This window comes from Sceloporus occidentalis, unplaced genomic scaffold (genome assembly GCF_023333645.1).
Source record: "Sceloporus occidentalis isolate IW3139 unplaced genomic scaffold, rSceOcc1.0.p SCAF_1, whole genome shotgun sequence".
Lineage (NCBI taxonomy): Eukaryota > Metazoa > Chordata > Lepidosauria > Squamata > Phrynosomatidae > Sceloporus > Sceloporus occidentalis.
In genome coordinates this window covers 3,386,405-3,414,239 of record NW_028316981.1, presented here as the reverse complement: position 1 = coordinate 3,414,239, position 27,835 = coordinate 3,386,405, and the positions used below count along the sequence as shown (strand labels likewise).

The window sequence follows — 27,835 nt, the reverse complement described above, 5'->3', positions numbered from 1 at the left end:
CCCTCCCTTCGCTCTCCCCCTCTTTACCTTTTCCCTGCCTCTCTAGGCAGCGGAACTTGCTGCTCTTGGGAAGTCTATCTGCTTCCCTGCCAGACCTTCTTTCTTTGCTCCTGAAAAACAGACCCCAGGTAAAAAAAGGGGGGATATTGTTGTTGGGGGGAATCCAATGGTGGAAGGGGCCCCAAGGCTTCCCTGCCCCTTCCCCTGAAACCTTTCCTTTAGCAGCCCCTAAAAGAAAGAAATGGGGGGACTAATCTTGAGTTTTATTTGCCCCCAAAGCAAAGGGGCGCCTGGGCAGAAAGCGTTTCCCAGCCTCTCAGGCTGTTTTTCCTGGGCTGCATCCTAAAGAAGGAGGGAGGGAGAAGGAGGACCCTCCTTTTATGGAGCAAGCTTGATTTCTGCTGCTGCTGATGCAGAGATTAGAGCACGGAACAATGGACGCAAGTTGCAGGAAAAGAGATTCTAGCTCAAGATTAGGAGGAACTTCCTGACAGCAAGGGCTGTTTGACAGTGGAACTCCCTCCCTCAGTGGAGAGTGGTGGAATCTCCTTCCTTGGAGGTCTTTAAGCAGAGGCTGGATGGCCATCTGTCAAAGCAGATGCTTTGATTGAGAGTTCCTGCATGGCAGAATGGGGCTGGACTGGATGGCCGTTGGGGTCTCTTTCGACTCTATGAGTCTATGGTACTGAGGAGGGGTCTTCAGCATGGGAAGTAGTTGGGATTCTGCCTTTCAGCCTTCAGAGGATGAAGAGAAATGGGGGGAAGAGAGGCAGAGGGGCCTAGTGGGGGGAGCAGTTAGGAAAGGAAGAGGGAAAGGGGGACATTGGGAGGGAGAACAGAGGTGAGGGGGAGGGACCCCCAAATGTGCTTTTTGGAGGAGGGAAGATGGGGAGGGGGAAGAGCCCCTTTTGGGGTCCAGAAAGTGGGGGGGACTGATTCCTCCAATCTTCCTGGGAAAGGAAAAACCCCTCAAGTAATCCAGAGGCCCCTCCAACTTGTAAAACCCTCCTCCTCCATCCCAAGGTCTCCTTTCCCTCCGCATCTGGGAGCTCTGCCATGTTTACATAGGGGCAGAGCCTTGCTGTGGGATGGCAGTGGGAGTGGGAAGAGGGAGAGTTGGAGGAGGAGGAGGAGGAGACACCCTTTAGGGTTCCTGCTACAGAATGTTTTGTAAACTGGAGAAGCCTCTAGATGACATGAGGGGGACCTGCCTTTGACAGGAGGATCGCAGAGCCCCATACCTTCTCAACCCCAAAAAGTGGTCCTTACCCTCTCCCCCCCCCAACTTTACCACCTTCAAAAAGCACACTTGGGGGTCCTTCCAATTTTCCCTCTTACCCTCCTGCCTGCTCCCCTCCCTCCCAGGGTCTCCTTTCCCTCCCCATCTGGGAGCTCTGCCTAGTCTGCATGGAACCAGGCCCTTATATTGTAGAATCATAGAGTTGGAAGAAATGCTGTGAGGTGGCAGTGGGCAGTTCTAGTGGGAAGAGAGGCCCTGCTGTTTGTGGGGTGAGGGGATTACCAGGAAGAAGCGGAGACTCCTGGGAAGAAGCAGCCCAGTCTTCTTGGGGCCACACTGGGGTTAGGAAGGGTGGGCACATGTGGCGAAGCAGCATGGCTTGTTTCTTGGATTTAAACCAAATGACTTTAAAAAAACCCTCCTGTATACACACACAGAGTCTGACAGTTATTACTACTTTACAACCCAAGTTGGAAACCTAACTACTAACCAGGGCTGACCCTGCTTAGCTTCCAAGATCAGTCAGGATCTGGTGCCTTTAGGATACCCGGACCAGGGTAGATAGCCTTACAACTGCAATGTCCATTACTGATGCTCTGTAAATACCTAACAATACCACTAATAACACAATAATGTATTGGTTTTGCAGGGTGTTGCAGCAGATTATCTTAAGGACATCTTTGCTCTGAGACGGACTGAGGAGGAATAACTTTGAGACAACCTGTGCCTCCATTGGAGTAACCAAAAAGCAAACAAACCTATAGATGGATGAACAAGATTCAGCTAAATCCGAAGGAGAAAGAGGTCCTGGTGGCCTCAGCGCTGAGAGCAGTGGAGGATTCTGGGAGAGGACAGTCCAGAGGTCCCTGGGTGAGGGCCTAGCCAGTTCAGACATGCAGCACCAGTGCTTCAGGCAGTTCTGCTATGAGGAGGGCAAGAGCCCCCGAGAAGTTTGCAGTCATCTCCACAGTCTTTGCTGTCAGTGGCTGAAGCCAGATCGACACACAAAAAATGAGATCCTGGACCTGGTGATCTTGGAGCAGTTTCTGACCATCTTGCCCTCGGAGATGAAGAACTGGGTCAGAGAATGTGGGGCAGAGACCTGTTCCCAGGCAGTGGCCTTGGCAGAAGGTTTCCTCCTGAGTCGGGCAGAGGCAGAGAAGAAGCAGAAAGAGCAGCAGGTGAGAGTGCTTCCTCATGGAGCAAAGGTGGGCAGGTTCTGGCTCTGGGCTGACTATTCTGAGCCTTGGGGGGTAGAGGCCTGCTAAAGAGGTCTTGCTGAAATGTGATGCCCCTGTATTGGCTTTGATAAGGAGATGTGTGAGGATGATCTGCCTTGTGATGAAGTGAATCACAGTCACCAAACCTTTGAGAAGGGTGAGTCTGTTTTAAAATTAGGTGGGGGATCCCTTTGTGCCAGGTTTCCCTGCTGGCACTGCCAGTAACCAGTTTTCTCCTGTGGTGACTCTAGTGGCAGAGTCTGGCCTAATGTGTTCAGGAGCACAATGGGTTTCCACCCACTCCAAGAAGTAGCCAATTCTTGCTCTAAGGGGTGAAGCACTTTTACCATTGCTTACTTTTTCTATGTTATTTTTATTACAAAGCCAACATAACAAATTACCAACAATAGTGCTGTGGCCACAGAGTGTACAGGTTATAGAGTAGTGACAGGTTTTGCCTGTTACAGTTCTTGCTTACACACAAAACACATGAATATGTGTTTAAATATATAATGGGTCCATGAGAAGACCTCAATTATAAAAGCATGGTTTTTCAGAAGTTCCTGCTATGAGCTCCATGGAATTGTTTGTGTGTTCCACCACGTACAATAAACACAGCAAGTATTAACACAAGTAATTTCACATGTCACTTTTGAAGTTGAGCTTATGGGCGGCTGACGTTTTCCTGACTTGGTTGGGGTTGGATGTCTCATAGCACAGTAGTCCAAGCCCCTTCCCAAAGCCTTTGCCATTTTCTCATCCTTCTCATTCCATATCTTGAATCCTCACTGCTGTTTCAGGTCACAATTCTCATTGTAGAAGTTCACTCTGAACTTCCTGTGGCTGAGAAGCCTCCATTGGACCCTAGGCAGAGTCCCCAACGGAGGGCGATCCAGCAGGAGTATGATGGAGGACTGCCCTTGCAAGGTAAGGATGAATCTTTGTCCAGAATTGTGAAAGTCTCTTTATTCTTGTTGTGTGCCTTCATGTCATTTACAAATTATGGTGACTTAAGGTGACTACATCATGTGGTTTTCTTGGGAAGATTTGTTCAGACAGGGTTTCTCTTTGTCTTCCTCTGAAGCTTAGAGCAGGTGAATTGCCCAAGGTGACCCTGGAAGCATCCATGGCTGAGCGGGAATTTGAACCCTGCTCTCCAAGCCCCCAAATGCTGTAAGTATTTCAGCACGCCGGCTCTGATTTCCCCAATGGAAGCCATTGGGCATTTGGGTCTGATGTGGAACATCCATATTCTGCTCAACCTTGTGGAAATAGAGTTCTGCAAGCAGGGTTGCTGGGGTTCCAGATGCAAAGCTAGGGGTGCATTTGGCTGTGTAGTACATTCAGTGTATATCTCCATATTCATATCAGAGATTTATGCTTCTATCATTGATGTAGGTGTTCATTTATATGAGGTGCAATTTGAGTTTTCAGTGTGTTAATCCTTTTAAAGGGAAACAAAAATATGCAAGTTAAATTTATTAGAGTTCAGCTTTCATCAGCAGAGCAGCAAAAATGTGGGTCAGACTATTATTTTAAATCTGTCTTCCTAAAGAATAAAGACTTACTCCAAAAAATAACAAAGATACAGTTTGTTGTTTAAAAAACAAATAATGACATTAATAAATAAATACATAACAAACTAAATCCTTTTCTAATTGGAGATGGTTTGACCAAAGAGAAATAAATCTCACCATATTTTAGATAGCTGGAAGATGAGACAAGCTACTGCTACTACAGAGAAGAAACTTACTTCAACTGTGAGTGCTTGAAGCAGCGTAGAATCTTAGGAGAGAGTTGTTAAACTGCCCCAAGTTTGAGTGACAGGAGTCACATCTTTAGATAGAATGAGATATAGGGAGGTCCCTGTGTGTGTAAGGAGGGAAAGGAGAATGTAATACATAATAAAACAAAGCCAGCAAAGAATGCATCTGACAATAAATAAAAGACTCTGTTTTGAGTTTGTGTTACTGGATTATCCAACTAAAAAATCTCCAGCTGGCACAACAATTGTAATAGAGTTTCTTTCCAAAAATCAACATGTGAGGCGGTTACACATTTTTATTTGCATAACTAATAAATCTTTACTGTATTGTATAGAATTTGGAGTAATCTTAGTTGTCTCTAGCAGCCTTTCCTCTTTCTGTTGATTTTTCTGTTAGCATGACATTCCAGAGTTTTGTGCTCTTTTCTATATCTCGCTTTTGCTCCCTGAAGCTCTGGACACTAGAGTTTGAATCTCTGTTCAGCTATTCATTTTAGTGGGTTGTTACTGCCTCCCAGGTCCTCCATGGAAACAGTGGGACATTGATGCCTGGTGTACTTGCAGTACCACTGGGCTTCCCCCTGCCCATTGAGTTGTATATTTGGTTCATAACATTGCCATTCAACCCAAAGGTTACACAGCATGGGTACTGCTCATCTCCTCATCTAGAGATCAACTTTATCCATCCCTGATGTACATGGCACATCTTGTCCCCTGTGTGTTTCTATTCATATCTAGCTTTTGTTCTTGGGGACCTGCATATTCAGTTCATATGTGATAAAAGAGGGGGAAGAGGCCCTCTTTTGGAGTGAATGCTGGGGGGTGGGGTGGCGGCTGGGGGGGGTCTGCCTTAGGGAAGGAGCCATGGGGGTTAAAGCAAGGAAGCCCCACTCCCTGTTCTCCCTCATCCAAGAGGCAAGATGCTTCTGAGCGTCCTTTCCAGCCCGCTTCAAACAAAAAACTATGGTATACAGAGAACCTCCGCCAAATGAAGCGGGCTGCGCAACGACTAGAGCGCTGTTGGCGGAAACATCGTTTATCTGATAAGGCATGCCATAAGAACCTATTAGATTCTTACGGAGTGGCAATCGATGCAGCAAAAAATTCTTTCTGTGCTTCACATATTGCATCAGCGGAGTCTCGTCCAGCAGAGCTGTTCAGGGTGGTTAAAGAGCTAACCCAGGGGTAGGCAACCTTTTTGAGCCGGGGGCCGGGTTGGTGTCCCTCAGGCGACTGGGGGGGCCGAAGCCGGGGGTGGAGCTTCAACCCTCCGGGGCGGGGCCACGTGTGAGGGTGGAGCTTCCACCCTCTGGGGTGGGGCCATGTGCCGGGGGTGGAGCTTCCACCCTCCAGGGCGGGGCTGCGTGCTGGGGGCGGAGCTTCCACCCTCCAGGGGCCACACCTCCCCATCTTTGCTGGCCCCTGACGGGGCCCCAGGCCCCGTCAGAGACCGGCAAAAAAGCTGGTGGGGGCCACCAGCGCTGGAGGGCCCCAGCGACGGCACCGGGCCCCCAGAGGCCCCCTGCCGCCCTTGGAGCCCTCCTGGAGGGCCCCAAGGACGGCTCCAAGGGCGGCAGGGGGCCTCGGGGGCGGTCGTGCGAGACTTCGCCGCCATTTTGCCGACCAAAATGGCGGCGCCCAGAGCGGCGAAAAGCCGTGACGGGTGGTGGCGGCGGCGGCGGCAACAGGAGGCAGGGGCCGGCCGCCAGGCCTCCGCGGGCCGCATTCGGCCCGCGGGCCGGAGGTTGCTGACCCCTGAGCTAACCCAACTGTCTCCCACCCTGAACCTGTTATTAGAACAGTCTATAGCCTACTGTGACGCTTTTAATGACTTCTTTGTGGATAAAATCTCTCAGATAAAGGCTGATCTGGACACGGACATTATAACAGAAACAATAAGAGAGGTGTCCAGTGACTCTGCGGACTGTGGTATACTGGATCATTTTGAGTTTGTAAACACCGATGAAGTGGACAAACTCCTTGGAAGTGTAAAGAGGATGATGTGCTCTCTCGATCCTTGCCCATCGTGGTTGACCATTCAGGGAGGGGATGCAATAAAAACTTTATTGCATCTCGTAATTAATACATCCCTAAAAGAGGGAATATTTCCATCTGAATTGAAACAAGTGATAGTTAAACCGCTTCTTAACAAATCGTCTTTAGATGCTGACGAGAAACAATTATAGACCTGTCTCCCTCTTTCCATTTTTGGGTAAAGTAATTGAGAGGGCAGCCACCCTCCAACTCCAAGCTGTTTTGGATGAAAATCATTATCTGGACCCATTTCAAACCGACTTCAGGATTGGATACAGAGTTGAGACAGCCATTGTCGCCTTAGTCGATTATCTCCGTCTGGGCATCGACAGGGGAAGTGTGGCTTTGTTGGTGCTCTTGGACATCTCAGCGGCTTTCGATATCATTGACCATGGTATCCTTCTGGAACACCTGAGGGAGTTAAGTATTGGAGGCACTGCACTCCAGTGGCTCCATTCCTACCTCTCGGGCAGATTCCAGATGGTGATGCTGGGGGACAGCTGCTCCTCTAAGAGAGAGCTGACATCTGGCATCCCTCAGGGCACCATCCTGTCCCCCATGCTATTTAACATTTACATGAAACTGCTGGGAGAGATCATCTGGAGATATGGGACGCAGTGCTATCAATACGCTGATGACACCCAAATTTATTTCTCTATGTCTCCGACTGATGCAGTGACTAAGGATGGCATCTCTTCTCTGGATGCCTATCTTAAGTCGGTAATGGGCTGGATGAGGGAAAACAAACTCAAGCTGAATCCAGAAAAAACTAAGGTACTTGCGATAGGTTCCCCAAGTCCAGGGATGGAGATTTGTCAACCAGTCCTGGACGGAGTCACACTTCCCCTAAAGGATGAAGTTCGCAGTTTGGTGTTACTTCTGGATCCATCCCTACAATTATCATCTCAAATAGATGCAATGGCCAAAAGTGCCTGGTATCAACTTTGGTTGATACGCCAACTGTGCCTCTGTGCCTCTACCTGGACCAAAAGGACCTTGAAGCAGTGGTACTTACACTGGTAATCTCTCGTCTTGGTGGCGCAGTGGGTAAATGCCTGTATTGCAGCCATTCACTCGAAACCACAAGGTTGCGAGTTCAAGACCAGCAAAAGGGCCCAAGCTCGACTCAGGCTTGCATCCTTCCGAGGTCGCTAAAATGAGTACCCAGACTATTGGGGGCAAATTAGCTTACTTGCTGTTCACTGCTATGATCTTTGGAATAGCGGTATATAAATAAAACAAATTATTATTAATTATTATTTCTGTAATGCACTTTACATGGGGCTACCTCTACATCAAGTTCGGAAGCTTCAATTGGTGCAAAATGCCTCAGCCAAACTGGTCACTGGAACACCTAGATCAGACCACATAACACCTGTGCTAAAATCTCTTCACTGGCTGCCGATTAGCTTCCAGGCACAGTACAAAGTGTTGTCTGTCACCTTTAAAGCCCTATATGGCTTGGGCCCGAGTTACTTGAGGGAACACCCATCCCTATACAATCCGCCCCACACACTCAGAACATCTGGGAAGAATTTACTGGATTATCCAAAAACTAGACTAATATCAACTTCCCATAGAGCATTTACTGCCATGGACCCCAAACTGTGGAATAACTTACTGGAAGAGATCTATCTTATTACCACCTTAGACGCCTTTAAGAAGGCACTTAAGACGGATCTTTTCCGGCGAGCCTCCCCCCCCCCCCCCGATCTTCTATAAACAACTATAAGAAGACATTTATTCTGAGCATGTTTATTTGAAATGAGATGTTGATACAGATATTTTATAGAATTGACATTGTGTTGTGAGTTTATGGATTGTATTTTATAAGAAGTGTAATTTTAAGTAACTCGGGCCCAGGTCATGTAGGGCTTTATAGGTAATAAGCCCAGAAGCTAATCGGCAGCCAATGTAGAGATTTCAACACTGGTGTAATGTGATCTGATCTTGGTGTCCTGGTGATCAGTCTGGCTGCAGCATTCTGAACCAGTTATTATTATTATCGGGGGTATCCTCAGCTGTGAGCCCTCCTTTCCTCTCTTGGGGGGTCAATGTGGAGCTTCTGTGCATGATGAGTCCCACTCACCCAACTGTTTTCCTATTGTGGCAGCCCCATGGATTGTGTCCTCCCGCCACTGCCACCAAATTATGTGATGAGAGCCACCAAAACTGCTTATCTCCCTTTTTTAGAATTCCCTTTTTCATTTGGTGCATATACATTCACAAATACATAATTATCCTCACCTAGTTCTCCCTGTATTATTATATATATTCCTTCATCATCTTTTATTACCTTATTTATTACAAAATTACATTTTTTGCAATTATTATTGCTACTCCTTTGATTTAGAGCTTCCAAATGCTTTCTTGTAATTCTTTGCCCAGTTCAATTTCGGTTCATTTTCCCCCTGTTGCCGTTGCTGTGTCTCTTGAATCAAGATAACATCTGCTGCGTCCCTTCGTAATAAAGCTTCAATCCTTCTTCATTTAATCACTGAACCAAGACCTTTGGTGTTTAACGTTGAAATTTTCAGTTTATCTAACATAGTACCGTTTATTTCTTTCTCCAGTGGCTCCAATTTGTGCAGCCCATATCCCTTCCCTCCTCCCCCTGTTTCTCCTCCCCTCCCTCCCCATGTCCCATTTACCTCTCCACTTCTTGACTTTCATCAAACATTACAGGCTGGACACCAGGGCCAAATGGGACGCAGCCTTTGGGAGGGCAGTGTTGGTCTCAGGTTTACATTGATTACACTGCATTAATGACTTTTGCCAGAATTGGCTTGTTTACAGCGTTCCTGGTTTGCATAGATCTTGCATGACCTAGCGTGTTCTGTTTATGTGCCTTTCACTTGAACAAGTTAAGTACTATTTATTTAAGTACAGACTACAAGTGACACACTTCTTGGGTTCAATGATTTTATTGTGTAATAAACACAGCTTGTTTGAACCTTACTTGTGTCTCATGCCACTCCCTCTGCCGCTGACCGAAGCTTGTCAGTCTCAACCCATTTGTATGATTCGCAGAGACCACGAAGGAGGAGGACAGGTTGCTTACCTGTAACAGTATTTCTTTGAGTGGTCGTCTGTGAATACATACAAATCCCGCCTGTTCTCCCCTCAGTTTCCTGCTCTTGACTGGCTCATTCTCATGTCACTTACGTGGCGTAAATTCTGGAATTGGGGAAAGAGCGGGAACGCAGAGGGCTTATAAGGGATGGGCAGAGCTACTGCCAGAAAGTTGCTAAAAGTTGCAAAGTGTACTTTGCCCAGTGATTCTAGAAGTTTCCGAAGAGCACTGCGCAGGCGCAGTAAAACCCCTTTGTATGTATTCGCAGATGACCACTCGAAGAAATACTGTTACAGGTATGCAACCTATCCTTACTCTCACTTAGGACCCTCTCACTGTCCTCATTTACTGTTATCCTTCTGACCCTATTTCTATTCTAGCCCTCAGGCTAACCCTATCCCTCAGAATATCAGACCAGCCACTCCCTCACTTGGAGTGCTGTATTAGGACCATGTCCCTCACTTCTGAACTTGTTCCCTATCAGACTCTGTCATAGAGCCACTCCCACACTTTAGCTTTCTCAGTCCATAACCTCTGGACTTCCACACAAACAGACCCTCACTGTCTGGAACCAAAACCCTCTCTGACTTCCAACTGTCAGCAACGGAATTCTTCTCCTCTTACCTGGCAACTTTCTATTGGCTGTCTCCAGCTGACTCCTGATTGGCTGTAGCTAGCTTTCTCTTGATTGGCTGTTGCTACCACAACATTCTATTGGCTGTTGTCAGCTGACTCCTGATTGGTTGTTGCTAGCCTAGCATAATTCTGCCTGTTCTCACCAGGGGCTTCCTCAGCTGTGAGGCCTCCCCTCCCCTCCCCTCCCCTCCTGGGAGTCAACGTGGGGCTGTGATCTTTGGGAGCACAAGCCTTCTGTCTTTCATCCCATCTTTGTTATGGGATAATGGGAATATGTGTGCTTGAGCAATGAAAAAGAGTGTGCTCTATCACATGGTTGCTAAAGTTGAATGTGCCAATGTCTTAAATGAACTCTTATGAATGTTCAGATTGTGCTGACTGTTTGCAAAGGATAATGGGACACGCTAGCTTCACAAACTTAGCAAAATTGGGAAAGGTCTGTCCAGAGTTAAAACCCACCTCCCCCTCCTTTCCAGCAATGCCAGTGCAGTGGCAGCGCAAGCAGCGGCAACACCTCACGCGCCAGGGAGCAGTGGTTTAAGACCGCCCCTCCTTTCGCCCTTTGTAGATGATGAGAGCACTAGGACTGACAACGATTATTATTTGTAGCCACTCATTTTTAGTAAATAGAAGCAGGACTGATGAAGAGAGATGGTAATGGAAGGGGAGGGTTTCCCCCAAAAAGTGGTCAATTGGAGGCAGATGTCATCAACCATGGAGCGGCAATAAAAGTAGTGCAGGGTAATGGATGATATGGTGATAACAGGGTGAAACACTGTTACAAGGGAAGGCGAGATTGATATTACCATATATCACCAATTTTAAAATCTCTTCACTCGCTGCCTGTTAGTTTCTGGGCACAGTAGAAGGTGTTGTTAATAACCTTTAAAGCTGTACATGGCTTGGGTCCAGCATACTTGCGGGAATGCCTTCTTCCATATAATCCACCCCACACACTTAGGTCCTCAGCAAAAAACTTACTGCAGCCAATAAAGACCAGGCTGGCTGCGGTTAACCAGGGGGCCTTTTCATCTGCCGCTCCTAAATTATGGAAAGACCTGCTGGAAGTGATCACCAATCTTTTTTTTCCTTTTTAAAAAATTATTATTATTAATGACTTAACATACAAAATGAACAATGACAAACAATGACAAAAGAAGAGTCATACATACAAAACAAATAAACATGCAAAAACATATTTATAATGTTTCTCTAACCTATTAATGTAGTTATACTGATAGAACGAAAAGACAGCATTATCTCTTTGTCATCTTTCGTTATTTTTATATTACTGTGCAGCATATCCATTTTACATTTAGGACTGGTATTGTTTTATTTCCAGCCAAGAAATAAATAAGGGATATATAAAAGAAAAAATATATATATATTCAATCCTCTTTCTGTCCCCTGTCTTCTCCCCTTCCCTTCCCTCCCTTTCCCTTTTCTTCCTTCGCCTTTTGTTTTCATTCCCATAGTTTAGATACTTTTTTCCATTTTCTTTGAAAGTTTTGGTCTGTCTTTTCTTTGATCATCATAGTTATTTTGTCCATTTCCATCAAATCATTTACCTTAATCATCCATTCTTCCTGTAGATCTTGTTTTCCCCCTTTCCAATGTTTAGCAAAGACTAAACGTGCTGCTGTCACTAAATACAATATTACCTCTATTTCCTCTCGACATAGTTTTCCTTTAAAGTCTTCGTAATATTTAATAAATACAGTTGAGGTTTACTATTTCACATTCCATAATATATTGAAGTCTTTTATGAATCTCTTCCCAAAATTTTTCCACGATTTTACAATCCCACCACATGTGAAATAATGTTGCATTGTTTTCTCCACACTTCCAACAATTACTATCATTCATCCCTTTAATTTTTGCCATTTTCTGTGGGGACAAATGCCATCTATATAGCATCTTATAATAGTTTTCAATTAGATTAGTGCTTTTAGTAAATTTCAGATTTTTCTTCCATGTTTTTCCCCAGTTACACAATGGAATTGACTCTCGAATGTCCTGCATCCATTTAGTCATATTTCCTTTGATCAATTCACCTTCTAGTTCAATATCCAGTAATATTTTATACACCTTTGTCACCATATGTTTCTGTCCCTTAAGCATTGTTTTGTCCAAAACATTTAATTCTGTTTCAACACCAGTGTCATTTTTATCTTTGTTATACCTTCCTTTTAATTTGTAGTAAAAAAGCCAGTTTATTTCAATTCCTTCTTTTTTTAGTTGTTCTTTTGTCTTAATTCCTTGTCCTTTTCCTATTTTAATGAGAATATCAGAATACCTAAGCCATTTCTTTTTTTTTGGGTTCCTCCGACTTGTAAAATGCTTCCTGGACCGAAGTCCATCTCGGTATTCCAGTATACCAAAACTTTTTATATTTTTCCCAAATCTTAATTAAAGTTCTTATTATGTGTTTGTTCCATTCTTTAAGGTCTTTCCTTTCATAACATAGGCGGGATACATACCGCCATTTAGTACGTATAGAATACATACTAGGGTTAGGAAGGGGCGGTGCTTCCGCACCCCCCTAACCCTAGTACGTATTCTATACGTACAAGATGGCGGCGCCCCTTCCACATGGGCGCCGCCATCTTTGCGTATCGGACGCTGAGCGTCCGTATGCGTCGCGCCGCTTGTGACGTAGCGAGCGCGCCCCTGGCGCCTCGCTACGTCGCAAACGCGACGGTAAAAGAAGCTCCATTTTGGAGCTTCTTTTTCGGTCCGCGCAGGAGTCGGGCCGTCTGAAGGCTCCGGCTCCCCCGCGGACCTACTGGCGGCGGCGGCAGACCGCCGCAAAGCGGCAGTATGTACCCCGCCATAGGTAAGCATGCCAACCATTTTCTAATTTAATTCCTTCTAACGCCAACAGTTCTTCATCATTTAAGTTTATCCATTCTTTTATCCATGTTAGGGCACATGTGCTGTAATACAATTGTAGGTTAGGTAGCCCTAACACATCACCAATCTTGACGGTTTTAAAAAGGCCGTCAAGACGGATCTCTTCCAACAGGCCTTCCCTGATTGATCGGTCCAGCTCCACTGATATTGACTGCCCCAAGAGGTCTTGCTTCAGTTATGATTATTTTAATTGATTTTAACTGTATTTTTAAAATGTTGTGCATTTTTGAAATGTTTGCTTGTATTGTAATAATGTGGATTTGTTTTATGGAAGGGGGATAATGGGATTTATTTTATTGTGTTATATGTTTTTATGATGTAAGCCACCTCGATCTTATTGAAGAGGCAGGATAGAAATTATTATTATTATTATTATTATTATTATTATTACCACCGTGTGGCAAAAGAGAGCAAGTGCACCACTCAAAGGCCATTTCAAGTAGTACATTCTGACTTGACAGGGCCTTTTGAACAGAGTGAAGGCAGGAACAATTTTATAATGGTAATTGTTGATAGGCACACCAGGTTTGGATATCTGTATTTGCTTAAAGCCAAAAGTGAGGCAGCTGAGAAATTTAATAATAATAATAATAATAATAATAATAATAATAATAATAAATATTTATTTATATCCTGCCTCTTTCGTTTTGGGGATCAAGGCGGGTAACAACAAAGTTTGTACAATACACAACAATAAAAACAACAAAGTTTGTACAATACACAACAATAAAAACAACAATGGGTCAGCTCAGTTGGAAGGGAGTACCCATACAAGGTTGGCACCTTGGTCATGGATAGGGGAGGGGAGTTCCTCTGTCACAACTTACAGAATTGGCTTAAGCAAAAGGGCATATGCCACAATACCACAAATCTTGCTGTTCCGCAGGACGATGGACTAACAGAGAGAAGGGATAGGGCTCATCAGTCAGTTGCAGGACTGCATGCTGCTGGTTGTGAATGCATCTCCCAGCATGTGGGGAGAGGCTACTTTTGCTATCGCTTTGTTGCGCAGTCCATGATGAGGTACCACAGCTACATTTGGTGCCAGGATCACCTCCTTCAGACTCTGTAGGCAGCAGCTTGTGAGATGGAGAAACACATCTCCCCTTCCAGAATAACTGAAGAGAACACTGTAGACAAAGGTCTCTCAGATGAGGCTTTTATTCTTGAAGTTCCAATATGTACAGCAATATCTATTAGACATCTCCACAGTCCACCATCCGTCAAACAGAGAAAGCCACAAAGTCATCTGACTCTAACAGAATCCTTGGCCTTCTGCCAAGACCAACTGCCAAGGCCAACTGTCAAGGGAATGTGCAAATTCCCCCCAGCCAGCGCTTGATTGGGTGATGACCCCTGGCTGGTGAATGGCCGGCCCGTTGCCATCAAATCCCACATTGTACATTTTATTGTGGACTCTACATCCCAACAACTTTGACAATGTGCTATCTCATCACTAGGATGTGGTGCTCTGTTATCCAACAGACCCCATATTTCCTATTGTATGGGTGGACACCCAACCTCAAATACCTGAGGGTATTTGGCCAGTATCCCAATATGTTGGTTCCACTTCAGTTCTGAAGGAAGGGAGAACTTAAATGGAAAAGGCTGAGATTTGGTGGGCTATGAGGGGAACAGTTACAGATTTTCTTTGGGTCATGAAAGGGTGATGTTCTCAAGAAGTGCGAACTTTGATGGGCACTCAGGTTGGAGAAAATCCACTGCAACCATGATGTCTTCATACCGTTGGGTAATGTGACAACAAATACCAGAAATGGAGGGATGGTTTTGCCAGTGGCTACACATGAAGAAAAGCCAAGCACATCACATGACACCACAGCCATGTCACACACACACAAAATATAACAACAGGAAAGTTTGAGTCAAACCAGAAGAAGTCTGTGGTATAGACAGGGACACAGACCAGCAATGACAGTGAGGATGAGACAGGAAGGACTAAAAGTTATTTGAGTGGAAGAGTAAGTATCTTGGCAGAGTAAGGAGGCAACCTGACAGGTTTGTTGTGGAAGAGGTAAGGATCTGCACTGTGACAGCAGAGGAACCTGAAGGTTTTCAGGAGCTGTTATCATATCCTAAGCAGGAACAGGAGAAATGGAATGAGGTAATGGATTCAGAGTTTGAGTCACTCATTGAAAGAGTGTTCAATCTCCAATCGTGTTCAATCTCCAATTGTGTATTTTTCTCCCTCTAGTTCTGTTGAGATTATGGTCAGAATCGGTTTTAGGGAGTACAGACATGTTTTTTATTTAAGGCAATAAGGAGGCAGAAACAAGAAACATATCTATGCAAGAAAAAGAGGTGTATTGAAATGAATGAAATGTATATCCCTCTGATTGACCATATGAGATCCATACATCTTTTAAATCCAAATTATTGTTTAATTTGAAACAACAAAACTCCTCGTTTCCTTTTCTCATGTAGAGAACAAAAGGATTGTCCTAATTTTGTATTTTTAAGTAGATTGAATCTTTATCTTTATCTTTATTTCTTGCAGACAAAGAATATCATAGTGGGGTCCCCCCCCCCAATAATGAAAGGTTTTTTTCTTTTATAAAAGCAATTTATTCCTTTTACATTCCAGGAACACATATACAAAGACTTACTCATAGTTCCAAACACAAAATTAAAAGAAAGAAAAAGAAAACAAACAAATGCACAGAGAACTCACGAAGAGGGAGAGCCGGTAAGACTCTGTTTCCAGTTGTCTATAATTTTCAGTACTTGTGTCTTCTTCTATTATTATCTTCTCTCCCTCAATCTCTCCTTCTTCTTCCTCTGTATCATCTTCCTCTTGCTCAGTCTCACAGTTTCTTTTCCCTCTCTTTCTTGAATAGTGATTTGCCTTTTTTCTTTATCTTGACCTTTTCTTCCTCCTCTTCTCTTGTTTATCTATTTTCTTGTCTTGTTCATTAACTGATCCAAATAATGATTTTTCCCCCCTTTTATAAAAGCAATTTATTCCTTTTACATTCCAGGAACACATATACAAAGATTTACTCATAGTTCTCAATACAAAATTAAAAGAAAGAAAAAGAAAATAAACAAACGCACAGAGAACTCACGAAGAGGGAGAGCTGGTAAGACTCTGTTTCCAATTGTCTATAATTTTCAGTATTTGAGTCTTCTATTGTTATCTTCTCTCCCTCAAACTCTCCTTCTTCTGTCTCTGTATCATCTTCCTCTTGCTCAGTCTCACAGTTTCTTTTCCCTCTCTTTCTTGAACAGTGATCTTGCCTTTTTTCTTTATCCTGACCTTTTCTTTCTCCTCTTTTTCTTCTCCTCTTTTCCATTGTTTGTCTATCTTCTTGTCTTGTTCATTACTGTTTTTATTCCTCTTTTACTTGATTTTCTGATTCTTTTTGCTCACTTCCTTTCTCCCTGTCCCTGTGTAGTTGCTTTATAACGTCTTCTGCTTTAGTTTTGGTGTTAATTCTGTATCTTTTTTGTTTGTAGTTTACTAGTACTCCTTCTATTCAATCCCATGAATACCTGATGTTTTGTTTATTGAATAACTTTGTTAGTTGTTTATAATCTTGCCATATTGTTAATATTGTGGCAGGGGTGTCTTTAAATATTCCTATTGTATTTCCATCAATTTGCAGTTTTTGTTTGTAATGTCTTTAGGATCTCATCTTGAATTTTTGATCTTGCCTATGTCTCTAGGCAAGTTTTTTTCTCTGGCTGTGAGAAAGTTAATTGTAAATAGTCTATTGATCTCAGTCTCTAGATATTCTTCTGTTGTCTCCAGATAGATGGCAAGTGGTGTTATTACTTTTGCATACAGATCTTCATTTGATGTTTCTAAAATTCTTCTTAATGTAAGACATTTCTCTCTCTTAGGGAAGCACAGTTAGGCAAAGGCACATTTCTGCTACTCTGCTAATTTAAAGCCAGACTCTTAACAAGCTTGGCTTTTATTTTTGATATTTAAATATTTTTGTTTCCTTAAAAAGGCTGACGCCTTAGGACACTTAAATTACCCCACATTTTGGGGTTATGGGATCTCAGAGTATATTTTTTCTAAACTCCTTCTCCTGAAGATATTTGCCTGCAACAAAGCTTTTACTACTCTAACAACACCATAATGACCACTGAAATATTATTTGGCAAAAATTATCAAACGTGGTCATGGAAAATGCAAATGTACTTGACTACAATGGGACCGTTTAAAGCCGTGAATGGGCAGAGACCCACAGAAGCAGGAACACAGCAACAACAGTTTGATAAAATTCAGGGAAGGTAGCTGCTTATATTTGGATCTCATAGCTCTGTGATGATGTACCTGTGGCACGCGTGCCACGGGTGACACACAATGCCATTTTGCCAGGCACGGGGCAAGGCAGAAGGTGGAAGAGGCACGCATGTGCCCTTTTCGCTTCCTCCCTGCCATTTTTGGGCCTCTCACCATCTCTCCGAGACAGTGGGAAGCTAGAAAATGGTGCCCAGGAGAAGGAGCCAGAGGTGCACACGTCTGGCTCCTCCTCCCAGCCCTCTCCCAAAAAGTTGGAGGCCAGGAAAAGGGAGAAGGCAGGAGGAGTGACCGGTGTGTGCCAGTAGCTCCTCCCCAGAGAGCTTTTCTGGCCTCCAGCTTTCTCCAGAGAGATAGCTGGAGGCTGAGACAGGTCTGTGAAGGAAGAAGGATGGGCCATGTGCCCAGTCCCCCCCCCCGCCCCGGCTTGCCTTTTCTCCACCTGAAAGAGCCCTGCAGAGCCCTTGGCTAAGTGAAGCATTTGCTGGATTTTCTTTGTCGGTTTGTAAACCATTTGAAGGTTGTGCTTCCTCACCACTTTGCCTATCCTGTCTGTGACTCCTTACATCTAGGTTCTACAAAATAACTAATCAGTAGAGAAAACTATAATTTGGTACAGAGGTCCCTAAAAGCTGAGTCCCATGTGTGAGTAAGAAGAAAAACAAATCTTAGAAGCACAGCCTGGTTTGTGCATCCATGCTGTCTGAAAAACAGAGAAAGAAGAGAGCAAATAAAGGACCATAAAGGTTAATTAACCCCCAGGAAGAGGAGAGGGGGAGGAAGTGACCTCTTCACAGTCACACTGACCAAATGACCATAGAGATAAATCAGTGTTCCTGTGTAGAGGACCACTGCCACTTCTCAAGGAATAACCATAGATCTACAAACAAGCATTGATGCTACTTCAACAGGCCTTCTCCCAAGAGAAGGACCAGGGAGGGGGAGAGGGGTCAAGTGGTCATCCTTTGCCCCACTTTCTCCTGGGAAGGCCACACAGCAGAGGAGTAAGAGGAGCAAACATTCGTCTCTCAAGGCTCCTCCATCATTCGGCCTGCTCCCAAGGAGAAAGCCCGGCTGAGGAAGAGAATGGCAGGCAAGGCTCCTCTGCCACTCAACTTTCTCCTGAGAAGAGGACCTGGCAGAGAAGGATGACAGAATTAATATTGAATAATTCTAATTAATATTACTAAGTAATATTTATTAATATTATAAATTAATTAATATTTAATTAAAACCTATCTGCAGCCCAAAGAAGTTTAGCCTATTTTGATTTTGGACCTCCAAGAGACCATCATATGAACAGGCTCAATCAGATCTTGCAAACTCAGCATTTTGTCTTCCTTCAGTTAATCCACCTGTAGTACTCTCTTTCTCTTTTCCTGTTGCCTTCTCCTTTACTGATCATTGCCATCTTTTTCAATGAGTCATGTCATCTCAGAAGGTGTCCAAAGTATGATAGCCTCAGTTCAGTTATTTTGTCTTCCACTATATGTTCCAGCTGGATTTACCATTTAATTGTCTGTGATGGCTACACTACTTAGCTGCCATCAATAACTAATGGGGTGCACTGTGAAATTTTCACTCAGAACCCCCTAGTTTTTTCTTATTTCACCCCACTGCTTGGCACCAAATTGCGTGGTGAGACGCTTGAACTCTGATCTCTCACTCGAGTTCCTGCCACACTTTCCCTTTCCCAGTGCCATCCTTTAGGGAGACAGAGCACTCGCTATTTTGAATGTTCTCAGCAATAAAGGTATTATTAATTCCTGGTAGATTTTTATTTGTATTTTCTTAAAATACCTCAAGCAACCACACTTTGAACCAAAAAGAGGAAACGTCATTTAAAAGATTCTTGGTTGCAGTATCATTCTTATGGTTGGTATTCAGAATTGATACATTGTTTATTTGCTTAAACAATTACAAAGTTTTACAGTATCTGTTACTATATTCTATAAATCAGTGGTTCCCAACTCCTTTGGGGGTTGAACTACCCTTTCACAGGGGTCGCCTAAGCCCAACGGAAAACACATATTTCCGATGGTCTTAGGAACCGAGACCATTGGTGGGGGGTCACCACAACATGAGCGTCACGGCATTAGGAAGATTGAGAACCACTGCTATAAGTGGTCTCCAGGTTACAGTTTCTCATAAAACTTTTGATTAGACTCTGAGCTTTAAAATTTTTTGTTACTTTGTGACTTTCCTAGCTACACCAATTCAATTTCCACATTTGACCTCTGTTAAGGCCATGCATCATTCAAACAGTTTATGGTAGGTTTCCCAAGCCTTTTCCTGGCTGTAATTCCTCAGGATTTTCTGGACACCTTTTACCAACGACTCTCCTAGTCCTTAACCTGGGTACTCAAACCCCCTATCCAACTGCCCCGCTCAGCAGTATAACTCAACTACATTCACTGTTAAAACCCCTCAGGGTCTAATACTGTGTATACTCATGTTTAAGTCTAGAAATTTAGGTCAAAAATTGACCCCAAAAAAGGAGTCGGCTTAGCCATGGGTACTGTACAGTAGGTACTGTACTTTAACTCTCATTTTTTAAAAAGGGAAACATCCTCTCATCCTCTGTGAAAGGAAAGAGTGTAATTTGTCCTGGAAGCACTATCTCCCTCTATTCTCTCATTCATCTAGCCTTTAAAGTGAGCACAAAGTTATGCCTGCTGGAATTTTGTAGGTTCTTTGGCATTATTTTCTATTGCTACATCATTTAGATCCTTTGTTACATGCCCCTAGGTTTTACCCTCGATTTAGCCACGTGTCCTATAAAAATCCATAATTTTGGCCCCAAAACCTGCCCTCGATTTATACATGAGGTCAACATAGTTGAGTATATACGATAATTCTCAAACTCTACTTCAGAGCTCTGTCCCTATCTAACTACTCAGGCTCCTCTCTTCCTATTTATACTTGTTCCTGGGAGTAGCCTCCACCTTTTCTTGGCTAAGCTCCCATTGGCTGTTGCCAAGCTCACTCTGATTGCCCATGTTTCAAACCGCCTTTTCTCCACATTGTCTTTTGGGGGAATCCATGGAATACTGTTTAACTGAGTTCACATGTAGAATGCCTCCATTTGATCTTTCTGCAGATGTTCATAAGTCCAGGACGAACTCTACAGGAAGGGAGGAGGGAGAACCTACACTGAATTCCTTCTCCGTGGCAGAAACTACACGGAAGATAACCTTGGAACAGGTTAATATTCACCCTCTCCTTCTTTGTGATGGAGCCATTGGGTTTTTTTTTTTCCAGTCTGGGATGTGATATATGGTCAGAGGTCATCCTCTGTTCTGCACTGCCTGAGTTGATCAGTGTTTCCTGCCATCTTGACTTTGCTTCCCCTCCCAGCCAGTCAAGGCCAAGAGTGGTGGGACAGGGCTTGTCGACGATGGTGTTCCTTACAAGGACTTGTTCTATTCCTGCATTAGCATTCAACCCATGGAAAGGGTTGGGTCACCCTTTTGGTGGAGGGAGGCACCTGACTAAGGCAGCTGATTTTGAGCCATCATGAAAGGAAGCAACTCCTAATTATTGAAATAGTGGTTTTCATATTTTTAAGGCTGTCAAGGATGGGAAGAGGTTCTTGTGGTGGTCTTTGTCTTATGTACTGAAAGAACTTAAACATACAGGCTGGAAATAAAAAAAATATTCTGATTGGTTGAGACTGCCTTAGACTTAGGCTAGTTAATAATGCACATTGGGAAGACCTACCTGAAAGAGTTACCATGTGCTAAACAAAATCATCCTTCAAAGGAGTAATCTATAACATCCAGGACCCAGACTGTAGCCTTATCTTTTCCCCCATGCCCTATTCTTGAAGATCCATGGAGTTAAGGAAAGGAGATGGGAGAATATTCAAACGTATCCTGTTCTATCGGTATTCTGCAGTGATCAAATAATATTTAGGATGCAAGATGTGCATTCCTCCACTTTTACTTAGTCACTCTCTGGAGGGATGCTATTTTCTGTTGCAGGTGACCTTTGGGGATGTTGCTGTGCATTTTACAAAAGAGGAATGGGAGCTGCTGGATCGGAACCAGAGATTTTTGTACAACGAAATGATGATGGAAAACTATGAGAATGTGGTCTCCGTGGGTAAGGAACTCAAACCCATTGCCATTCATACAGAGAGGGAGGATCTTTTCATACTATATTATCATAGCAGTATGATTCCACTTTAATTGTTAAAGCAACATCCTGTGGAATCTTGCAGTTTGCCGTTTAGTGAAGCACTAGAGCTCTGTGAACACCAAAATCTGTGGATGCTCAAGTCTGATTAAACACACTGGCATTATAAAATGGTGTCCCTTATATAAAATGGAAACTCAAGGTTTGCTTTTTGGAATAAGCTGTGGATGCTTGAATCTATGGATAAAAATATCCATGGCTAAGAAAGGCTGACTATGGCATGTTATAGACAGCCCCAATTGGGCGCCGTTGTTACGCGTGAGGGGCGGCACTTCCTGACGTGCCTTGCCCCTCGCACGTAACAAGGGCGTCAAAATGGCAGTGCCCTATCCAGATGGGCGCCGCCATTTTGACGTGACGGATGCCTAGGTCTGCACGTCTTGGCGTCCTTCAACGGCGGCGCAAGAAGAAGCCACTTTTTTCAGCTTTTTGCTGCGCAGGGAAGCCAGGCAGTTTGTATGCTGCGGTTCCCTCGCGTAGCAAACAAGGGCGGTGGCAGACTGCCCTTTTGGAAAGTCTGTAAAATGCATATATATTTATTACCCTACCTTTCTCTCCAAATGGGCCTCAAAGTGTATTTCCTGCCTCACCTTCTGTGTATGTGTTTACAAGAGAGATGTTGAGAAAGAGACGCTGTCAAATAGAATGGCAGGGAAGAGATACAAGGATCTGAGCTAGTTCTCACCGGTTAACACTAACCGCTTGGTAAATTTATGACTAATATCTATGAAGGTAGGGAAAGAGGACACAGAGCTCCTTTTTCTCTGATGTTTCTTTTACTACTTGAATTTTCTTAGCTCTATGTTGATTCCAGAGACCCTCCTCTCTTAACGCTGAGATTCAGTCTTGTCTGTCCTTGTCTTTCTTTGTAGAAGAAGCTGTGATTCATCAAAGAATCCACACTGGAGAGAAATCATACAGATGCCAGCAGTGTGGAAAATGTTTTGTTGCTAAATCCCACCTTGAGAGACATAAGAGAGTCCACACAGGAGAGAAACCATTCAAATGTCAGCAGTGTGGAAAATGTTTTGCTCAGAGGTCACACCTTGTGTTTCATCAGAGAATCCACACAGGAAAGAAGCCATATAAATGCCAGCAGTGTGGGAAACGTTTTGCTCGCAAGTCACACCTTAAAGGACACCAGAGAGTCCACACAGGCAAACCATACGTATGCCAGCATTGTGGAAAATGTTTTGCTCACAAATCGCACCTTGAGAGACACCAAAGAGGCCACACAGGAGAGAAACCATTCAAATGCCAGCAGTGTGGAAGAGCTTTTGCTAAAAAGTCCAACTTTTTGATCCATCAGATAATCCACAGAGGAGAGAAACCATACAAATGCCAGGAATGTGGGAAATGTTTTGCTCAGAGGCAATACCTTGTGGTCCATCAGATAATCCACACAGGAGAGAAACCATACAAATGCCAGCAATGTGGAAAAAACTTTAGTCAGAAGTCAGCCCTTGTAACTCATCAGAGATGCCACACAGGTGATAAACCATTCAAATGTCAGCAATGTGGAAAATGTTTTGCTGACAGGTCAGTCTTTTTGAGGCATCAGAGAGTCCACACAGGAGAGAAACCATACAAATGCCAGCGGTGTGGAAAATGTTTTACTCAGAAGTCAGTCCTTTTGAGGCATGAGAGAGTCCATACAGGAGAGAAGCTGTACAAATGCCAGCACTGTGGGAAATGTTTTGCTCAGAATTCACACCTTTTGAAGCATCACAAACTCCACACTATAAAGAAGGTGTAGAAATGTGAATAGTGGAATATTTTTGGAGAGGCAGCCTTCATGCTTCTGGATTTACTTTGTATAGCTCTGTTATAACCTTCTCTTGTGCTATTTCTGCTTCAAAGTTCCATCTGCAGATTTCAGCATCCATGGATGGCAAGCCCCCAGTTGTCTCCAGTGGCGGCATGTGCATGTGGCCACACTGCCATTAGGGACCCCTAAAGAGCCCCTCAGAAGCCAGGAGTGCATTACCTCAGAAAGACCCTCCCCTGCCTCCTTATATCTGTCTCTCTCAGGGCCGCCTTTTCTCCTTGGGGTGGGAAGAGCTGGGCAGGCTGGTCCCTGCTGGGACTGGCCCTTCCTCCTCCTCTGGAGTGGAGGAGGCAGCAGGGCCTGGCTGCCTGGCCACATTTCCACCATGTTCAGCTGCCCTGGGAGTGTGGTGGTAGTGCTGTTTTTAATCAGGCAGTCCAGACCAGGTCTGAATGGAGGCCACCCACCCAGACTCACTGGCCCTGAAAGTGCAACTCCTCCAGGCTTGAGAGAGGAGGGCTGCACAGGCCCAGGCTTACCTGAAGTCCCATACTCTCTGATGTTGGCATGGCCGTTAGGGACAATGGGATTTGAGCAGCTGCAGTTTTGGGTATCCCTGGGGGGATCTGGAACAGATCATACAATCATAGAGTCAGAAGAGACCACAAGGGCCATCCAATCCAACCTCCCACCATGCAGGAACTCTCAATCAAAGCATACCCGACAGATGGCCATTCAGTCTCCAAAGAAGGAGACTCCACTACTCTCTGAGGGAGTGTGTTCCAATGTCGAACAACTCTTACTGTCAGGATGTTCCTCCTAACGTTGAAGTGGAATCTCTTTTGCTGTAACTTCCATCCATTGTTCTGGGTCCTGTTCTCTGGAGCAGCAGAAAACAAGCCTGCTCCCTCCTCAATATGACATTCCTTCAAGTATTTAAACAGGGCAATCATATCACCTCTTAACCTTCTCTTTTCCAGGCTAAACATCCCCAGCTCTCTAAGCCGTTCCTCATAGGACATGTTTTCCAGACCTTTCACCATTTTAGTCGCCCTCCTTTGGACATGCTCCATTTCTCAATATCCTTTTTGAATAGTCCCCAGAACTGGACACAATATTCCAGGTGGGGCCTGACCACGGCAGAATAGAGTGGCACTATTACTTCCATTGATCTAGACACTATTCTTCTATTGATGCTGCCTAAAATTGCATTGGCTTTTTTAACTGCCGAATCGCACTGTTGACTCATGTTAAACTTGTGGTCTACTTTGACTCCTAGATCCCTTTCACATGTAATCTCCTTAAGCCAAATGTCCCCTATCCTCTATCTGTGCATTTCATATTTCGCCCTAAATTCAGTACCTTAAATTTCTCTGTATTGAATTTCATTTTGTTAGCTTTGGCCCAGCTTTCTAGTGTATTTGGGTCATTTTGAATTTTGATCCTGTCCCCTGGGGTATTAGCTATTCACAATAATGTGAAAGCAAAGCTATTTTAAATGTTTTACAAAAAAGACTAAGCTCATTTCTAAGACCCTGTGTATTTGTATTTCCCGCCTCTCCCTGCAGATTGAGGTGAGATTACAGCATGAATAAAAATACAAAACACCATAAAAAGTTACATTAAACCCTCCCTCCCACCATTAGAATAATAAAAATCTAACAATTAAAATACTTACATCAATAGCGTAGTCAAAATGGAATGGACCATTAAGAGGTGGATGGGGGTATCCTTTTTCGGGAGGTCCGTCTGGGAAGGCTCACCGGAAGAGATCTGTCTTGACAGCCTTCTTAAAGGCATCTAAGGTGGCAATAAGATGGATCTCCTCTGGCAGGTCATCCCAAAGATTCGGACCAGCAGAAAAGAAAGTCCTCTGGGAAGTTGTTCAGCTTCTGCCTTGATAATTTGATTACTCTGCCTGAGAGATCCACTGTGATCTCACATTTCTGAATATAAGGAAGAGATAATACAGCTGTTTCCTCAGTTTATCTCTTTTACTCACAAATATCAACTGAGTAAGCTGTTTTGGTAATTTTGAAAGACTGAAACACTGAAGCCACATACTTTCCCTTGAGGGAATAGTAGATTAGATTAATAGCTATTGATCCAACGGCAACAGAAAGCATATAGCTCTACACACCTCAGGAACAGCATGATCTTTCAGAAGTGTTGTTATATGTCTTCAAGTCATTCTAAATTATTGCAAGCCTAAGGCAAACCTAAGTTTTCTGGGGCTGAAAGTGTGTAATAACAACAACAACAACAACAACATTTATTTATATCCTGCCCCATCTGCACTCAAGCAATCGGGATGGCTACAGCATTAAAAATGATACATATCATATCCCCCATCCCCCCTGCTTAGAATAGAATTAAACACTTTACAATTAAAACATGTTAAAAAGATCAGTGACAATTTAGACAGTAAACAACAACAACAGACAGGCAAAGAGTAGAATCATAGAGTTGGAAGAGACCGCAAGGGCCATCCAGTCCAACCCCCTGCCATGCAGGAACTCTCAATCAAAGCATACCTGACAGATGGCCATCCAGCCTCTGCTTAAAGACTTCCAAGGAAGGAGACTCCACTCCACTCCAAGGGAGTGTGTTCCACTGTCGGACAGCCCTTACTGTCAGGAAGTTCTTCCTAATGTTGAGGTGGAATCTCTTTTCGTGTAGCTTGCATCCATTGCTCTGGGTCCTAGTCTCTAGAGCAGCTAAAAACAAGTCAGCTCCCTCCTCAGTATGACATCCCTTCAAGTATTTAAACAGGGCTATCATATCACCTCTTAACCTTCTCTTCTCCAGGCTAAACATCCCCAGCTCCTTAAGTCGTTCCTTATAGTAAATGGGTGTGACTCACCTAAAGTCACCTAGTGAGTTTCCATGGCCCACCTTGGTTTCCAGAGCCATCGTCCAACAGTCAAACCACTATACCACACTGGATCTCTTTTAGGACCATGGCACCTGCCAGCTAATCAGGCCTGGTGGACCAAAAACAACATGCAAAAGAAGCTATCAGCTTGAAGGACTTTTGGACTAGATGCTTACTGCCAGCTCCTAAAGGATGGTTTAACCAACCAGACATTTTACATCCAAATCAGGTAAATTTCTGATCATCAGTAAAGACCCACTGAGGGGTAACACCAACAGCAGCAGCAATTTCCCAGCGCTTTTCATTGTCAGAATAGTGATCTTCCTGGAACATTCTCTCCTGCTCATCCAGCTGCGAAAGTAGAGCACCATCATGGTGGAGAAAGAAGAAATAGAGAATCAGTAAAGAGTCAGCAAGAACAAGTGGAACTCGGAGGAACAAAGAGGAATCTGACCTTCAAAAATATTTGACTTTGAAAATGTTGTATTGTTAACATTTAAAATACATTTAAAAACAACAGAGTACTTTATTGTTCTACATCCTCCCCAAACCTCTTGTTGTTGTATGCCTTCAGGTCTTTTCTGATATATGGTGATCCTAAGGTGAACCTATCATGGGGAGTTCCTTGGCATGGTTTGTCCAGAGGGGTTTTTCCTTTGCTTTCCTCTTCAGACTGAGAGAGTGTGACTTGTCCAAGATCACCCAGTGGGTTTCCATGGCCGAGTTGAGATTCGAACCCTCATCTCCAGAGTCATAGTCCAACTCTCAGACCACTATGCCATGCTGGCTCTCTAGTTCTCAACTGGAGCAGGGGGACCTAGAAGCAGTGGTACATGCGCTGGTAACCTCTTGTCTTGATTTCTGCAATGCACTCTACATGGGGCTACCCTTGTGCCAAGTTCGGAAGCTATAACTAGTCCAAAATATGGCAGCCAGACTGGTCACTGGTAAATCCACGTTTGACCACATTATACCAGTTTTGAATTCTCTTAACTGGCTGCCAATTAGCTTCCAGTAGCAGTACAGGTTTTGGTTATCACCTTTAAAGCCCTACATGGTTTCGGTCCAGATTACTTGCGGGAGCCACTCTTCCTACACAAGCCTCCCTGCACTCTTAGATCCTCTGGAAAAGATTTATTACAGTCACAAAAAAATAGATTAGTGACAAGTTACTTCCCAGAGGACTTCTTCTTCAGTAACTCCAAAATTGTGGAATGACCTGCCGGAAGAGATCCGTCTCATCACCACCTTAGATGCCTTTAAAAAGGCTATCAAGATGGATCTCTTCCGGCGGGCCTTCCCAACCTGACCTCAGAAAGGATACCCACATCCACCTTAATGGTCCTCTCCACTTTGATTATTTTAAATTGTGTTCTTGTTGGAACTTTAATGTGTATTTTTATTGTTTTAAAGCTGGGAGGGATTGGGGGGGTTGATATAAATTCTTATTGTTTCATTGTAATTTTATTTCTGTTGTAATCCCACCTTGATCTGCAGGGAGAGGCGGGAAATATAAATGAATTATTATTAACAGGAGCTTGCCTGCTCAGAATTCCAAAAGAACCTTGCATAAGTAGAGCAATTGGGGGCTTGCAGGAGACACTTCCTCTCTTGCCCACTGTAGTTCACAGTGTTTCAGGGTTATGAAACTGATCACTTTGCTTCTATATAAAGATGGAAAAATAATTTTGCTGGATTCTACATGCTTGATGCAAATATCCACTGTACACCTCTCAAGAATGTTTATAAATTGCCACAGAAATCTGCTTGCGGTATGTTTTAGAAGAATACAGCATACTCGAATGTACATGTACATTTTTTAAAAAATGTAAATTGCTAGCAAT

General features: G+C 43.9%; 1 protein-coding gene across 1 annotated transcript; it reads left to right on the top strand.

Moving 5' to 3' along the window:
- Nucleotides 1–33: 33 nt before the first annotated feature.
- On the top strand, nt 34–27,835 carry LOC149320399 (uncharacterized). The gene is made up of 8 exons (XM_089501136.1): nt 34–128; nt 1,890–2,421; nt 3,261–3,387; nt 15,484–15,585; nt 15,878–15,979; nt 20,252–20,355; nt 21,135–21,255; nt 22,221–27,835. The coding sequence occupies exons 2-8, from the start codon at nt 2,005–2,007 to the stop codon at nt 23,102–23,104; spliced, it is 1,857 nt and encodes a 618-aa protein (XP_089357262.1). The 5' UTR covers nt 34–128; nt 1,890–2,004; the 3' UTR covers nt 23,105–27,835.

Coding starts and splice junctions, on each gene's coding strand:
- LOC149320399 (XM_089501136.1), top strand. CDS start 2,005: ATGGATGAACAAGATTCAGCTAAATCCGAAGGAGAAAGAGGTCCTGGT. Junction 2,422..3,260: donor AGAAGCAGAAAGAGCAGCAG/GTGAGAGTGCTT, acceptor CTGCTGTTTCAG/GTCACAATTCTCATTGTAGA. Junction 20,356..21,134: donor GGAAGATAACCTTGGAACAG/GTTAATATTCAC, acceptor TTTCTGTTGCAG/GTGACCTTTGGGGATGTTGC.